Source organism: Anser anser (genome assembly GCF_964211835.1).
Source record: "Anser anser genome assembly, chromosome: 1".
NCBI lineage: Eukaryota > Metazoa > Chordata > Aves > Anseriformes > Anatidae > Anser > Anser anser.
Window position 1 is genome coordinate 115322827 of NC_139720.1, and position 17335 is coordinate 115340161.

Below are 17335 nucleotides of genomic sequence, written 5' to 3' on the forward strand. Positions count from 1 at the left end.
TACTTGGGACTGAATTTGCTGTGGTCTAGATTCTAAAAGCTTAGATTAAGTATGTGATGCAGGTGTGAAAAAAAGTGAATCTGGGGACCACTGGGATGTAACATACATGCTAATTTGAAAGGATCTGGCACTGTTATGGAGAAAAAAATAGTGCAGAATGATGGCCAGTGATTTGCACATAATTTTAAAGATTGTGCTATACTTCAAAATATTATAAATGTCTATTCAAATGCATTAAAAACAGTCATCATTATCAAATCTGCAACAGACTTGCAGTATGTTACCGGCAATATTTTATCTGAAGTGTATCATTGATACCCACGTGAATAAAAATCTAATGTAAAACCATCAAAAAAAAGGTCTGAAGACTTTTAAAGAGAGAAGAGTTATTAATCTGCAAAACAAAAACAGCCTTTGTTTCAGTGTTGTAAAGGAAGGAGGGAAAATATGAGAGAGGAATTGGAAAACTGCAGCTTTCGAGCATTTAGGCTGATTAAGTCTACAGATTGGGAGAAAGATATAGGAAAGAAGAGTACAGCAAAGCTTCTTTATCCAAATTAATCTCTTGAGTGACTGTCTTTCTTCAACTTACAATTATATTATTTTAGTAACTAAAGTCTTTTTGTAAGAAAGAAGTTCTAAACAATTAATTTTTTTATTTTTTATTTTTTTTATTTTTTCTGGAAAGGTACTATTGACTAATAGTTTTTATTTATTTATGTGTATATATATATTTATATTTATTTATTTATTTATTTTCCACATCACTGAAAGCAGATAACTGGCATAATGTTACTTTTCAATTGTGAGTAAATTCATCTTCAAAAATCCATCCAAAGCCTCACTGGGCAGAAGCAGTGGGAACTCTTGAGTGGTTCAGCACTTTAGAAAATCAAGAACCTTATTCAGAGCTCTAAGCAGAGATTTAACAATCTAACCTGAGGAACCCATTTTTTTTTTTTTTTTTGGAAAATTTCAACCTGGCCCATTTAAAGACTCCTCTGGCAGAAAGCACCAGTGATTTAGTTGGGATTGTAAAGATTTACTATGCACTTTTCCTATCTTATTAGAGCCAGGAATGGAATCCACTTACTTGAATTTCTTTGGCTCTGAATACATACTGTTGAATAGTTTATGAAGTTGACATCCAGAGGTTAAATTTCTGTCTACCTTTCATTTCAGCTTTATAACTGTAGCAAGTATATTTCCTTAAAACTTGTGGATTCTAAATCACGGAAAAAATATTTTTAATCTCACCGATATTAAAAACAAAACCAAAAGCCACACACTAGGAATTCAACAGTAAAGTTATTAGACTACTTTGATGATTAAAAGAAAATTAAGAAAATATTGGGTTTGTAGATAGAATGTGCCTTTCTAAAAAAAAACAAAAAAAAAAAAACAAAAAACCTATTTTTGTGTAATTTTTTAGTTCTGCTAAATGTTTATAAAACAAACAGTTTCATTAAAGACTTTCATTGAAACATTTTCAAGAGAATAACTTAATTGACTAATACTACTAACAATACATACATTCATTCTTCTCACTGTGTAGCAGCCCCTTATGCATGGGAATAAGAATGACTTTTTGCTGTGTATCTATCAGACAAGGACAGGATCTGTCTCTATCCTTTTCCTATATTTTCCCTCCAAAATAGTAGAAAAAACAAGATTTTTTGACATCTACCTAGACATAAGGCTTCTTACTATTTAAGCCCTCTAATGCTATACTTGCTGCAGGTACCTCTGTCCTTACAGGTGTATAAAATATGCTGAATTCATCTTATAAGTTTAATAAAAAGAAAGTGGGGGCTGTCACCTCACCATTGCAGAGCCCAGGATGATGAAGAGGGTAGGCACATTCTTAATATAAAACATTAGTGGAACAGCTCCAACACTTTCAGTCTGGCATGCGTTTGTATGGTCTACTGGATCACATCTATAATGACCATTAGATGGATACTGTGCTGCCTGTGACCCTTCACAGAGCTTGCTTTTATGGCTGGGGCAACCCAGCCTGATCCAAAGTGCAGTGAAGTCAATGGAGAGACTCAGCACCTTAAACAGATGGAACTGTGCTGATCCAAAGCCAGGACAGGAAACTCTGCGGAAACATAAGAGCTACCCTGTTTGTTGCCTTGAGTATTTGTTTAGTGTTTTGGAATTTACTGACTAAAGCTGCATGGAAGAAACTTGGCAGCCAGAGACATTTGCCAAGTTGTGTTATTTTGGTTGTATCAGAACTCCTGAAATAAACCGAGAACTCCAGTGAGACTTTTGTGTTCATGTCATAGCCTCCTTGAACTCACTCTACCCAACTGCTCAGGATCAACCTGGACTGTCAGACCTGCTGCAGTTCTGTTTAGTAAGGCAAAAATTTTGTTTAGAACATGATGTGTCCAGTTCTTCTCTCAGTTTACATCCATCTTCTACCTCTGTAGCCCATTGGATATAGTTGATACAGTTCTGATTTACTCCAACTTAGGAAAAGAGGAAAACTCAACAGACTAAATGTAGAGTCCAACAGAAACCCCATGAAATTTGAATTTCTTCAAGTGGCCACCATGCTATATTTCCTATCACCGAAACAAGAATTAACTGAGGTGGCAACATCCATTAGTTAACCAACCAGATAGAAGCATAGTCTTGTGTTCCATACTCAGAAGCGGCTATTATGCTGACTGAAAGTTTCAATAAAAACACACTTCTGAAAATCAAAACACATCACATTTTGGGTAGAGTAGACATGAAAAAAGGAGCCTACAGATGATTCGGCTGGAGTTTGTGTTCATTAGGAGGGTTAATACAAATGTTCCTGATTGTTTCTGTTGTTTATGAATCTCGACCTTCAGAACAGTGCTGAAATGTGCTGTCTCCTAAAGATGTTCCCTACCGATATGACACACACTTTGCATTGTTTCACTGCACACAAGCATTAATATCCCAGAGGTAACCCACCCTTCTTTTAACGGCTGGTGACAGGTCCAATGGCTGAGCAAAAATCAGTTGAAGGAAAGGGAAGTCTTGTCGGAAATGAGATTAATCTTGTAACGAATGTTCAGCCCTGATAACCCATCTGTGCAGAGAACTGCTTTAACTGGAGAGCAATTAACCTTCACCTGACAAGCTCTGTCCAACCGTTATAAACAACATTAAAGGCACAGGATCCCCCTCTTTTTCCCTCTTTATGTAGACTAAACAATCAGATTATGAATTCCATGAAAACGGTACATGCAACTGTGCCTTGATGACAAATCACAGGAAAATTTTTTAAAAGGTAATGGCTGCATGGAAATCATGAAAAAAAAAAAACAACTGTCTGGTTACCACTTTAGTGAGTTGCTCTGATTAGTAAAAATCGAGCATTTCCAAGGGAATACCTTACGCATGAGGAAAGCTGAAGTGAATATGCCAAAGACTAACAATAATAAAAATGTATGCAAGTAGATAAGAGCTGGCTAATCACGTCCCAGGGACATTCCTTTCAGGATGGAGTATGTACTTCCCCAACACTGCTGTGAACACAAAGCCAAGGGGCAACATCCTAGAGCTTCTTCACCCATGGCCTCGTGGAAGTTACTTATCACAACTAGATTCAACTGGAAGAACCCATCTTCAGGAACTGGGCTTTTGGGTCAGGCCCCCACAGGACCAAATCTCCTGTCTGACAGCCAGTGTTCCAAGCAATGTGTTCACTTCATTCTTTAAAGAGTCATTAAATCCACCCTGATTCCCAGCCTGATAGACCAAAACACAAAGTTAAACATCTGCCCCTCCCACAGTAGCCTAAGGGAATAACTGAACATGGATCTGTTCTTCAGAGATGAAAAGGAATGATCTATGAGAAGCCACAATAGCTAAGTACTACTCAACTCTACAGGGAAAGGCCGAGATACTGATCACAGTCACAGCGGCAGAGACCTGGAGTGAAACCATGGGAGTCATTGGCAGAACAATGAACGATATTTGGGCTGAGCTCATGAATCACTTGGGTGAAAGCCTGTCCCTAGTCAAGCCATTGGCCAAATATTTTTGACTTCATTTTAGCCAGTTTCACTTCAGGTTTCCTAAATCCTCATTCATTCTATTCACATGCCTGAAAGCAATTACTCTGAAGTTACGATTAACAGTGGAGGTTTTCTGTCGTCGTTTACTTTTCTTTTGTTCTAGGTTTCTCTTGTTCTTACCAGAAGTTTAAATGTACAGCTTAGTCATGGTTTTATTTCTGTGTGCAGTGAAGCAAAATTTCCATTTCAGTTATTTTGGTTGAATATATATGTCAGTGTGAATTGCAAGAGATGGCCGTGACTCTTTAATATCCAGAACATGTTATTTGTTGGAGAAGTACACCTCAAGTGCTAGTGAAACATATATTTTATTTGATTATGCATACAAGTAAGGGAAGGATGCAGGCAACAAGCTTGAATATGGGGGAAGGTTGCTTGCTCTTAATCTGACAAAATAACACTATGTTGAACCATCTCAATTTGCAGTATCATAAAATGCAGGGCCACCTGTAATACCATTGCAGAATAAAAGAGAAAAAAGGTATTTCATAGTCCAATGTATTGGTTCTAAACTTTTACACAAACAGATCTATTGTACTGTAGCTTAAATATTTAAATAGTAACAGGTAGGACATTACCTTTATATTAAGCAAGAAGGGCTTAGATCTTTTCAGTGAATTAGACATTAACAGATAGGAAGTTCCTATTGAAAGCATTTCCTGTATTGGTAGTCCCTGATTTTGGCAACTTATCTTAGTAGGAAATGAATGCAGGAAGTATCTGTCTACAGACTCTTTATCATCAAGCTAATTGCTGTGGCAGCATTTTACTGTTTATCGAGGTAATAAACATATAGTCTAAAAAAAGATGTTTTTCAACTTTAAAGAATGAAGTTTAAAAAAAAATCTTATGGGCTAGCATTTTCTTTATGCAAAATCTTCCATGTAGAATTTATATGCTGCCACTTGTTTCTCTCCACACAGCTGTAATTAGGGATTTGTTGCATGAAACATTTCCCTTTCCAAGTGTCATTACAGCTCCTATAACCTAAGGAAGAGGAGTGCAAGTCCACACGCTTGTAGCTTTTTTCCCCAGTTATAACACTGTTTCTCTGTATCTTGCTCTCTGATCTCTATTAAGTCAGGTAGTTCTTCCACTTCCTGTAAAAAGCTACTCACCACTCCTTCCTTCAGGTATTTGCATATACCTAGTCCTTGTAATTTGTTATTCTATTTCCTTCCCATCTTTCAGGCACTGCTTTAACAGACAAAATATGCATTTCACTCAGCAAGTTGGATCTTTTCCTAGTGTGAAAGGGTTAACATCAGCCTAGTGACACCATCAGTTGCAATACACACTCCAAATAAACATACCATGCAAGTGAAGGGAGACATTGAATCATATGCCTCCCTTGCATTTATTAATTTCCAAAATCTAATTGAAAGACAGTTTGTCTGGTCCATTGTACAGAGATGATCACTTGGTGTGTCCTTCAGACCAGTTTTAGAAAAATTGCTATACCTCATCATTCTTTTTTTCTTTTTAATGTTTTGATTGTCATTTTATTAATTTTATTTTGAAACAAATTAGATTTATGACATGATAATTACCAGAGCTGGTAATCACTTATTTGAACACAGTAGTATTTTGTTGTTGCTGTTGTTTGCTTGTTTGTTTTGTTTTTTTGTTTTTTAAATTACTAATATTTCCTGGTTATTATCAACGATTAACCAATGTCTAATGGCTCTAATAATGTTACTATCTGCACAGTAAAAATCATCAACCTGGTACCTAAGCATGCACGGCAAGGAAAGAAAGAACTTCCTTGTGATACAGGATTGCAGCCTGAATCTCCTGATTCAGACTGGGATTTGAACCAGGGTTCCTGAAACAACTTCTCCCTCTGTTCAGTGAGGTGAGCTGTTTATACAGTCCCTCTTTTAAGGGTGGGGTGAGGGGGATTAGGGGAGTCAGGGAATAAACTGAGGGACACGGCACTATCCAACCTCAGTCAGGCTTGTTAGCAATATTTTAAATAAACCCTGCAACCATAAAGACAGATACATCCTTTAAGGAAATAATTGATTCCTTTTTCTAATAAGTGCTTTGGAGTTTCTGTATTGTCTGTTTTGAACACAGGAAAATTTATTCTATAGTACACAAACAGGACAGCAGGATGACAAGCAGAACACATGCATATTTTGTCAGACTCTTGGCGCTTTATGACTGGCAATGCGAAAAAATGTTGGCATTTCTCTACTGTAGAATTATCTAACAAAGGAAATTAATTTTTAACTAGTTAATAATGAATCTGATAGAATTCATGTTGCAGTCAATGGATTTATTTATTTATTTTTGTTAATTTGACAAGGTTTGGAACAGCATGTGATACTCCCTACTGTATCACTTTTACTTTGCTTAAATTGGTAATACAAGTAATACAAACCTGATTGTTCTATTTCTTTTCTCCACTTTATTGATTTTCAAAATAATTCTGCTGGCTTGATGTAGAAGCTTACGTTATGAAGCCTACTTTCTTGTGAGTGAACAGCATTATATATTTTTACTGGATTATAAACAGTCACATGGAAAATAAATATCTTCTTTTGGCATTAACATTTGTTAGAAATACTTTTTTATTTATCTTTCAGCAACTCATTCTCCAAGAGCACTAGATTCTTTAAATGTTATTTCTGAAAACCTTTTTTAACTCACGGACCTTACTGAAAAACATTTTGTTAAGAGATAATATAGTTCTTGTTCAGAAACAAACAAACAAGCCAACCAATCCAGACAGTCAAACATACACATATTCCAGCTGTTGTTCCTTGCCTGGGGACTTACTTCTGGAAAGCAAGATCCTTATATTGGAGTTAGTTTTGGCATATATAGCCACAAACCAGCTTGAGTTAAATGACTGATGATTAAAAGCAAAAGAAAACAAAAATCCCCCAAATATCGTCTGTTCTTGTATGACTATTTTTTACTCAAAATTTTACATTTATGTTTAAGTCAGAAATAATGTTTTACCTGGAAATAACTACAGTCTGACTCTACCGCCTTTATTGGAACAAAATCTTCCTGAAATTGGTGGAAACTTTGAATTAAGAAGATCAGGCTAAGTGGTTTAAGGCACTCTTTCTACTCTTGTTTTTGATTCATCGGAGCTCTTAGATGTGTGCTTGGCTTTAAGAAGGTAGTGCTATAACACCAAAGCCAATTGAAGTATTTACAGTCTTAAAGTACACCATTGAATCATTTCCTAACTGAGATGAGAACAAAACAGAAAAATCTTCAATTTTTTATTTTTATTATTTTTAATGCAAGGAACATAAGTACAAATTGCTGTATTAGTTCTATTAACCTCAGTGCAGATGCAGTCCTCTAAACAAAGACTTGAACATTTCCATATGCCAAGAACAGGGTTTTTTAAGTGCTTTCAGCTTCCCTTGATTTGGAAATATTTGAATGAGTACTTAACCTTTAAAAAGAAAGTGAGAGAAAAGTAATGGTATAGAGAGAAACACAGACTAAGATTTCTCACAAAAAAAATTTGCCACTATACATATATATTCCTTTAATCAGTATTTCCATACACTTTCAAGCTTTAGAAACCACAATGATTCTCCTGCCCTTTATCAAGGACACAGACTTTTTCTCCCAGAAAGCACAGCTTCCACACAAACATTACATTAGAAATCAATAATGAAAGGGTAACATGCACATATTTAGTAGTAAATTAAAGAAATATTTCCATGTGTAATCAATTAGTCTTTGTAAAGTCAAGATAATGTACTAAATAGCTTTTCTAAAAATAAGTGTAATTGTACTGGCAAGCAGGGAAAAGAAATATAACAAGGTCTGCTACATGGCAAGGAAATATAATTCCAGTTGTATTTTTCTATTTCATGTTTTTTCCTTCACTATTGGATAATGGCAAAAACCAAAACGACCTTCAGGATAAGTATTTTTACTTCATTCCAAGGTAAAGCTTAAGTAATTTTTGCTTCATTATAAAACAACAACAACAACAACAAACAAAACAAAACAAAACAGAGAAACAAAGACAGATGCCTTATTCAGAAGCTCTTGATGTTTTCTAAAATTCTGTTTACTATAACTAGTGGGATGCTTATAATTAGCAGTGCTGTATTGATTCAATAGTCTTCAGCTTCAGGGCTCTGCACCTTTGTGTTACCGCACACATCTGCCAGGTGCTGCTTGTGCCAGAAGAAAACACGTCACCTTAGCACTGAAATCCTGACTGCTAGGCTTCCCCCTTTTGAAAAAGCCCTTTTTTAAGCCTTCGAATGCCAGAAAAATGTCACAGTGAGATTAACTCTACTACATCAGGTAGACGGAAGTGAATACATTAGAAATACAAGCCTCCTAACTGTGTGCAGAAACTCAAACACTGCCTGCAGAGGCGCAACCCCCCGTTTTCTCTCTGCAATTTCTTAAGCTGTTCCCTGGGGAGCCAACTGTGCTCCAGTGACACAGTGGGGTCCCTGGCTGAGTGAGGTGGCCTCCCGACTTGTGGCAAGCTATCTGGGAGGTGATCTGCTCACCTGCCGGCTCACATCATGGGAGAGCAGGAGGGGCCCCAAAATTTACAGGGATGTTTGGCTTCAGCAACCAGCCCCAGTTAAGCCAGTCCAGTTTCTCATTGGTCCTGTGGGTCTGAATGCAGGTTTGTGATAGGAGAAGAAAGAACTAAGCAGCATTACTGGAGGCCACCTTTGCATGTGTATAAATCTGGCACAATTTCTACCTGGTTATGAACAACCACAACCCAATTTTCACAAGTAATGACTCCATGGCTTCCCTAAAGGCAAGAGTGGGTTCCTGGTGCAGAGCTCCCACAGACGGCTTCCCACCTCCCCTGGCCACAGCCTGGTGGCTGGGCTGCCCCTTGCTGGCAAGCAGCACAGGCCATTATTTTGAAATTTCAGAAACGTCAGCGAAATCATACTACATAACTGTTTAGCAAAAGCACAAGCACCCTCTTGGCCTTCAGATGGAAATTCTTTATTTCAGAAACCTCTCAGTTAAATTACTTCTTTATGTACTCAGTATAGAAGAGGAATTGAATCTCTTTGGACTGGCTTAGCCTCATGTCAAAGTACATTTCCTGCACCTAGAGTGCAAAGCACCTGTCATTTCTTTCCAGTCATTTTACACTTTACACTCGCATAAATAAAATACTTGCTTCAGAATACTAGGCCTTCCCAACCCTTTGGGTGCTGAAATCCACAACAATTTGGGGTGCAGATTTCACTCCGCAGGGTTCACACTCCCAGATGAGGAGACAAAAATGTACATTTTTCCACTCAGGAGGCTTTGCTGCCTGCATTGCATTAACAGGTTGCACAATACACAACTGCACACAATATCTTCTCATCACACTGTTAGGTGGAGGTGAAATAGCAATGATGAGATATTGTTTATAATCACTTACCTATTACAATTAAACAAATAGAAAATGTCATATATATATATATGCTCCTCAAAGTATACGTAGTATCAAATCTCATTGTGCCTTTATTTTGAAGAAAAAATTCCCATCAGCATTGAGAGTGCATTCTGTTTAATAGACACCAAAATCCACATTACTCTCTCAGTACATAGCTTTTTTTCAGCAATGTAATACTTGCCTCCCTGAGCCTTGAAATTTTCATATAGAGCCTGATCCTGTCCTGTCTTGTGTGCTCTGAAATACACAGTGAAACCAAAGGGAATTCAGCTGTTTCAGGAGCTATTTAGCAAAACAGATACTGGACAGCAATGCAGAGTAGATTCAGATCTGTGTTTCTATAGATAGCCTCTCAGAAGCATCAGCGATTACAAAAATAGAAGGTTCATTATTCTTCTTAACCACATTGTCTTCAGGCAAGACTTTCAGAATTTAAAAACTATAACAAATAGCATCCTATGATCTTTAAAATGTCAACAACTACGCAGAAGTTACTGAGAAATCAAACTTCAGCTCCACTTAGCTAATGGCCAGCACCGCTGCCATTCCATATCTCTTACTAAATCTCTGGCATAATCAGAAAAGTATAAAAATACACAATACCATGAAGAGAACAAATACCTTGATCCCAAATCTGATAATACAGTGCTGCTGAGTCCTCACTGTACCTCACATGCTGTTTTGCTCTTTACGCAAAATTAGTTTCACTATCGCAAAACATTTAGTTGAAGTTACACTTCTGCAATTAATCACAGCTATTGTTATATCTATAACTGCTATCTGTTGCAAAACAGAAAGAAGCAAAAGCTCAATAGATAGACATTTAGATTTACTCCAGTTTCTAAGTGACACAACCTGAAAAACTCAGCAAAGCCATTCTTAAAACAAAACAAACAAACAAACAAACAAAAACCAACAAAAAAGCCACAAAACATGCACCGAGATAAATTTATAAGCCTACAAGAGAATTTTATTGTCCAAAAAATTAAAAGAAAAAGAACACACACACAAGATCTTGCCACCACTATTAAAATGACCTTACGAAAAGTCTTGAGTATCAGTCTAGAGTTTCTAGAAAAGCACATCATTAACTTCTGCAGGACATGGAAAGAAGAGCTGGTGCCTCTCATTCCCGCTTGCTAGTATTTGTGTCCCCATCAACACGAGAAACATTTAAAAGTATCCAAAAGGCTAGTACTCTTAGGAACCCTTTTTTTCCTTTCGGTGCACACCCTCTCCCCTTCTGGCAGTCCGCAAACACATCCAAGTTGTCAGAATGATACCTACAAGAAATTTCAGAAGCTCTCATAAAAGGGCTTCGCATATGCAATCCACAGCACTGAACAGTGAATTTAAAAAAACCAATTTTTTTTCCGAGTTTGAAGTTTTTAAGCCTTGCGGATGGTTGGAGTAGGAAAAAGGAAATTTACTAGGCAGTACAAAGGAAATCTTGTTGTCCTCTATTGTGGCAGTGGGGGTGTTGCCCAATTCTAACTTATCTAGGTTGATAAAGGAAACCAAAGAACACGCTACTGAAAAAAATTCCAACAAAAAGGTACGCCTTTCTTACCTTAATAGTGCTTGCCATAATGTGATCAAGATTATTGATTGCTAATAATTGCTAATAATAATTATTGCTTCGCTCTGACCAGAAAGAAGTTTTGATGAGGTTGTTTAGAGCGGATGAGATTGTGCTAACTCTGGGAAATGAAGTCAGCCAATGGCAGGAAGAGGTTTCTATTGGTCCTGGCCACTGCATCTCGAAGAAACAGGATATTTGGGAGTGAAGAGATAAGAGTCCTAAAACAATGTTGTTTTTCTTGATGATATGTGACTAAAATCTTTTTTTTTTTTTTCCTAACAAAAAAAGTCTACTGCCTGTGACTGCCTAGGCAGGTGTGATCTGATGTGCAGTAAGTGTTACATGCCACTCTGAGGCAGGATGCAGATGTCAGCTGAAATGGGCCACATTCGGCACGGGTTTCAAGCAGTCTGCTCACTGGGGAATTGCTGATTCAGGGCCACAGCCAGACTGGGTATAAGCGGGTGTATCTCCAAATATGTTAATGCAGTCTAGCCGGCTTACACTGCATCTATATTTGTCCATTACACTCATAACTGGATCCTTAGCCTATTGACACTTTCTAGCCTACCAGATCTAGCACGTTTGTTCTTAGACAAGACGTGAGTAGATTGGTGACAGTAATTTCTTCTCGATACCTCTTTCTCACTGAGGAAAGGAAGCCACAGAAAGACATGCATTTCTTAAACAAATGTCTGAATACCTTAAACAGTCTTACATTGTCCATGCTCTTAGATTAGTTAGTTCACAGCTTTTCTTGCTCTATCCATGCATGAAAATCAGATGGTTTCACTGGCGATTCCCTTCCTGGTTTGAACACGATAGCCGTTTTTTATACTGTTATATATTTATTTGTCCTTTTGTAACAGTTGGCCATTACAGGGCACCCCAAAACTCCAAGCTGTGCAAAAAAAAATACTGTCCCTACCCTAGGCCCTTGCTTAGGAGTGCTGAACTCCAAAAAAAAAGAGGAAAAAAAATAAAGAAAAAAAATAAAGGAAAAGAAGAAAGAAAGAAGAAGAAAGAGTTTGGGAATGAGAAAGGCAAAGTGTTTTGGCAGTGTCAGGCAGTGCAAAAACACACACACAAAGATCCAGTACTGGCACAACCCTCTTGCTCTTTTAAGTCTTGCAATATTTTCTGTTTTTGTCAAAGACAAGAGAATGTAAAGATTGCAAGCTTTCAGCTGAGGGACAAAGCTCGAGAAGAGGACTCTCAAAAATGTAAAGAAAAAAAAGGTCAGAATGTATTACTTCTTAACTAGTCTTGTAATTTTTAAAAGCTGCTCTGACTGTAACCAGCTTTTGATTTTTCAGTACCTGCTATAGCAACATCAAACCATTGGACATTTTATTTGAAAGCACTGCAGCACTGGGTAAACAATTCCCACTGTAGCAGGGTCCTGCCCTCTGACCAGGAACTCTGATGGGGTAAAAAAAAAAAGTGTAAGAAATAGTGATGGCTTGTAGTAGCAGTATTTAGTAGAGGTAGATGACCTCATCTTTTCCCAGTGCCTTCCTTTCTTGCTCTTTATGAAAAGAAAAGGAAACCTGCTTTTGACTGCTAGCAATTGGTATGCACTTTTTCCAAACAGTACACGCTGACAGAGGTGGCAGTACCATAAGTCCCAGTTCACTCTTTTCCTCCTATCCTGACCCAAAGGAGGTGAGAGGTGGCCATGTACTCCTCCGGAGCAGCATCTGGAGGACATGAAGTACTACCTGCCTGGCCCGAAGGCATTTGTCCTTCAGGCACTGGTCCACCTCACACGAGGCAGGGCAGAGAAAAAGCTCCATCCACCCCCGCTGATGGAAATGGTCCCCTGAGGACCACGTATTGGGAAATCCCAGGACACAGCGTTTGTGCTTGCACAAAAAGCACAGGACCAGTGCAATAGGGAGCTGGCAGAGTTATAGTGTGTCACCTAGCTGGGCCTCTCTCCCTGCTCATCTCCAGCTGCCTTGAAGCCTTGGGGCCTCCTCAGCCAGCCCACAGGGCTGAGGAAAGCCTCAGCACCCTTCAGATGCTAATGGAGAGACTGAGGGCAGCAGGTGCCCTGCTTTTACACCCTCAACTGGGCTCTGAGATGTCACAGGATCTATCCCCCTGTACAAGTTTAGCTTGATTTTATAGCTCACTTCAAGGAGCTCTGGTTTCTTCCATTGCAAAGATGATTTCTGGTCCCTTCAGAGCAATCCAGTGTCAGCACTGCTGTGCAATAATTTATGTCCTCTATGAGTTTATTCATATATATTCATTTATTCATATATAAATTCAGAGTTACACTGCTGAATGTCTTCTTGAGGCCTACATTCATCAACTTACTGTGCTTCTGCAGAGTAGGTAACTTCTGGTAACTTTCCTATTCTCATTATGAGCAGTAAGAAAAGAAAGCAATTTACAGTAATTGTATTTCATGGGGATGTTGATTTCCTCCCTTTTCATCTCCAAACAATGAATAAGTCAGCCAAAAGATTAGAACCTTTTTCTTGAAATTTCAGTGTTGTACAATGTTTCAGTTGGGTGACTTCCACTCTAGTTAAGCCCATAATACTTTACTTTTTTTTTCTTAAATATATTGAGACGCTTGAAGTATCCAGCTCTCCAGTGGGTGGGATCTAACAAATTCATTCACAAGCAGGATTTAGTAACGATTCTTCTCCAGCCTGTCTCCATATATACAAATCTCTTGTTGATTTCTGTAGGGCTTTTGGAAGCATAAATCAGGCAATATCAGACTCTGCTGAGCTCTATTATTATTATTACATGAATTTTACAGAGCCCACAGCCTGGTAAGGATTTTGCCATTTTAAACTGGCACACATTCTGTGCCAAAGAATTCAATGAAGTTTATTTGACTTTCAAGCCAATACCCACAGGCAGATTTCTGAGTGCTTACGCTTATGTTGATCCAATTGTGAGGCAGAGCTTTGGCATAGTAAAGAAAGGAAAATATTGGGTTATCAAATCACCATCATCCAGTTGCAAAAGAAAAATAGTACAAACACTTCTACTATTATTCTCTTTTCTGCATTTTGTTAAGATTAAATAGAAAGAAAATATGTTTTTGTTATGTTAGGCAACTATGCGCTATTGTCTGTAATAATGGTGTATGAGTTTGAAAAAATGTGTCTTTGTCAACAAACAGAATGAAAACATAAAAAAGTATTAAAGAGCATTAGAAAGGCATACAAGCAACCCAACACTGCTTTTCTCCATAATTTCTCCCTCAAGCTTGTCATCTCAATTTGTCTGGGCTACTTTTTGTTGAATTTTTTATTTTTTTTTTACATTCAAGCCTGCATCTAGAAACCACAGCAACAAAACACTGCCTTATCTGCTTAACACTACATATGTGCTTAAGTTTCTTGATCAAAACAAGATTTTTACACATGCTTTAAAGTTACAGCTGTGCACTTGTTCTTTCCTGGATACAGACAGGGTAAAACATTGCTTTGTGTGCCTTCCATCTTTAGGACTAAAGAGTTCCCTCTTTAAAGAAGAGTTTTTCTGCACTGAAGACCAAAGACAGATTTAGTCTGACCATGCAAAAGAGGCGATTAGATTGGGTCCTAAAATAAGAAGATGAATATCCAAAGAAAAAAATTGTGCTCGTTGAAGCCTTTATGGAATGTAGCAGAGGTATGTCCTGTATGTGTGTACTCACCTAACGACAAGTAAAATATTTCTGAAGCAACCATTCTTCATGCTATTAGAAATGATCCTACAACTTTACAAAACAATCAATTCTCATATTTTTTATATCATATGTGCTGGAGTGTTAGGATGTGGGAAATATATTACAGTATTCCCTATGTAAACAGCTCTGCAATCCATCTTGCTGTCTGGGAGGTAAACCAAGAATGTTGCTCCCAGCCCTGGCTGACCAAGAGGTTAGAGGCAACTTCTAATATCCTCACTGAAGCCACTAGGTCTTTTACTTTCACAACCCTAGTTCAGCAGTCTGCCCAGAGAGCTTCTTTCCTTTTCAGTCTCTCAACTGCTATAGCACTGCTAATAACATGGCCTTTGTCCCTTTAACTGTACATACTTCTTTACATTATAAATACCTCTCTTTAAATTCATCTGGGTGATCTGAGGACACATTTGTCTCATCTGTTACACTTAGTGTGTGTATATACAGCATTTGTGGGTAAGCAAGGCAAGGCAAGGCAAGGCAAGGAAAGGAAAGGAAAGGAAAGGATAAAAGCCAACTCTGTTCCTTTTATCAGTATTCCAGGTAAAAAAAAAAAGATGTTCCACTTTAGGCAGAACCTGGTTACAAGTCAAAAAAATTGACTTCAATAAAGGACTTTGCATTGCTTTTATTTTTTTAAGTAGATTTTAAGAAACTTAGGGAAATTAGTGCTACTTCATGGTACTGTAAAGGTCTTAATCCTCTAAAAAGACGTAGCATTTTGCTTAAATGTAGCTCTGAATGTTTTGTTCAGCTTGGCCATGCTCCGCTTGGTGTGTGAGGGCCAAATAAGCTCTTATCAAGTTTTCACCACACGCTTCAACGGGACTTCCTCCCTTTAATTCATGGCTTTCAGCTGGTTCTGAAGAAAATGTCAGCAAATCTGTTCACAGAGGGGGAAACTCTCCCCTCCCCACAAAGAAAGCTCTCATAAATGGTCTTCCAGCAGGGGAACACACAGGGGTGCCCAGGAGAAGAACAGAGTTTCACAACCTGCCCCCAGGTGCTGAGGACCAGAAGCCTGGGCAATGCTCTGGGGGGTTACTGACTGTCATCCCCCATCCTCAGGGCTGCTGGAGCTCCAGGGATGCTATGGGGACTTCTTCCTTCCACATCTGAGGGGGTTTGATGCGGCACCCAGGACTGAGGGTGCAGGACAAGCTCCTTCCTGGAAAAAAATGGGGTCTGATTCCAGGGTGACCCACGGCTGTGAGGGTAACTCCAGGAGGATGATGCTACTCTGAGCACTTCTGCCAAACTCCAGTCACTATATGTCAAAGCAAGCAGCCCACGTAAAGCTGCATTATTAATACTATCACTACCTGGCCACTGGGGTCACGAGGCACGAGTCCTACAGAAAAAGCATCCTTTCCTTCAGCATCATTTCCAAGCTTTCATGCCTCTTGTTTGCCTTCCGATCAGCCTCGGCACCACGGTGGAGGAGGAGAGACAGCTCCTCGCCAGTTTTAGCACCCGACCGTGCCCTTGGGCAGCGAGCCCCGGGCATCCCAGCCCGGGCCGGCTCCTGCCGCTGCGGTCACTAGAGGGTGCTCCGTGCCCCGCAAAGGAGAGCAGCGGCTCCTCCAAAGCGACAGGATGCACGAACAGCTCTTGCCAGGCTCTGAACTGACTTCTTGTTACAGCAGGAATGCTTTAACGGAGGCAGGTAAAACAGGTCCCTTCCTGCTGCCGTGGCACCCATCACAGGGTTTGCCCTCAGGACTGGTCACTACTGAATTTCTTCGCACTCTCCCATTTTTACGTCCTTTCAGTCACCCCATGTGTTATCTCCAGCTGCTCCAACCCACTCAGCCAAGTAGTCTCTTCACATTTTAACCCCCTCCTCACCCTCCCTACTATGACACCTCCACCACTGCCAGAGCAATGAATTGTCCTCGTTTGCTGTCTGAGGTGAAAAGCTGGGAGAAAGCCTGATTTGGAGAGTCTTTATTTTTATTTTTTTAACTGTACTTCATGGAACGATAGTAGCAAAGTCTTCCAATTGACACATTTTTACAGAAATCAAATGCTGGAAGTTTTCAAGTCAAAGTAGTACACTTACCGATTCTGAGTCTGCAACTCTGACTCAAGCTATTTAATCTTGCAGTACCCTAAATATTTTTGATAACTTCACCACTTTTTGACCACCTTGTCCATTCTGATTATCTTTGGAGACCAGCTCTACTCTCTACATAACAAATACCACGGGAGTGGGAGATGAAAGAAATGGGAGCTCTGTTTGCCTGAATTACATTGGCACGGTCACTATTATTAAAACACTGGAGTTATCTGTAATATTCAACATATGTAGTTCATAACAGCCTAGTGGGAGAGGGAAGTGCTGACATACTCATTTGCAGGCAGAGAATTGAACCACTGTCTGCTGCAGTGGGATTCCTTTCAGCAGGCTTCAGCCATCTTAAATGTAGGTGTCCAGACTAGTTCTCCAAGACATCTTCTGCAGCCCCCGATACAATTTTATTCATCAAGTCATTCAGTCTCACCTACAACAGCTACTTAAAAAAGTGAGATGAATCACACCCCTAAAGAACCCATTGCCTACAATGGGAACCTGC

The 17335-nt window shown here is 39.0% G+C and overlaps 1 protein-coding gene across 6 annotated transcripts in view; it reads right to left on the reverse strand.

Annotated features, from left to right (window-relative positions):
* Window positions 1-17335, reverse strand: part of ERG (ETS transcription factor ERG) — a 149197-nt gene that overhangs the window by 56273 nt on the left and 75589 nt on the right. For 2 of the 6 annotated variants that reach the window (XM_083826804.1, XM_083826800.1), the window contains exon 1: window positions 1825-10761. The exons of 2 other annotated variants lie outside the window; for them this stretch is intronic. In XM_083826804.1, the coding sequence (XP_083682930.1) occupies window positions 1825-1878 (54 nt within the window). In that variant the 5' untranslated portion in view covers window positions 1879-10761. Of the gene's footprint in view, window positions 1-1824; window positions 10762-11050; window positions 11216-17335 lie in introns of those variants that run through there. 2 more of the 6 variants (XM_083826805.1, XM_083826803.1) reach the window with 1 other exon arrangement.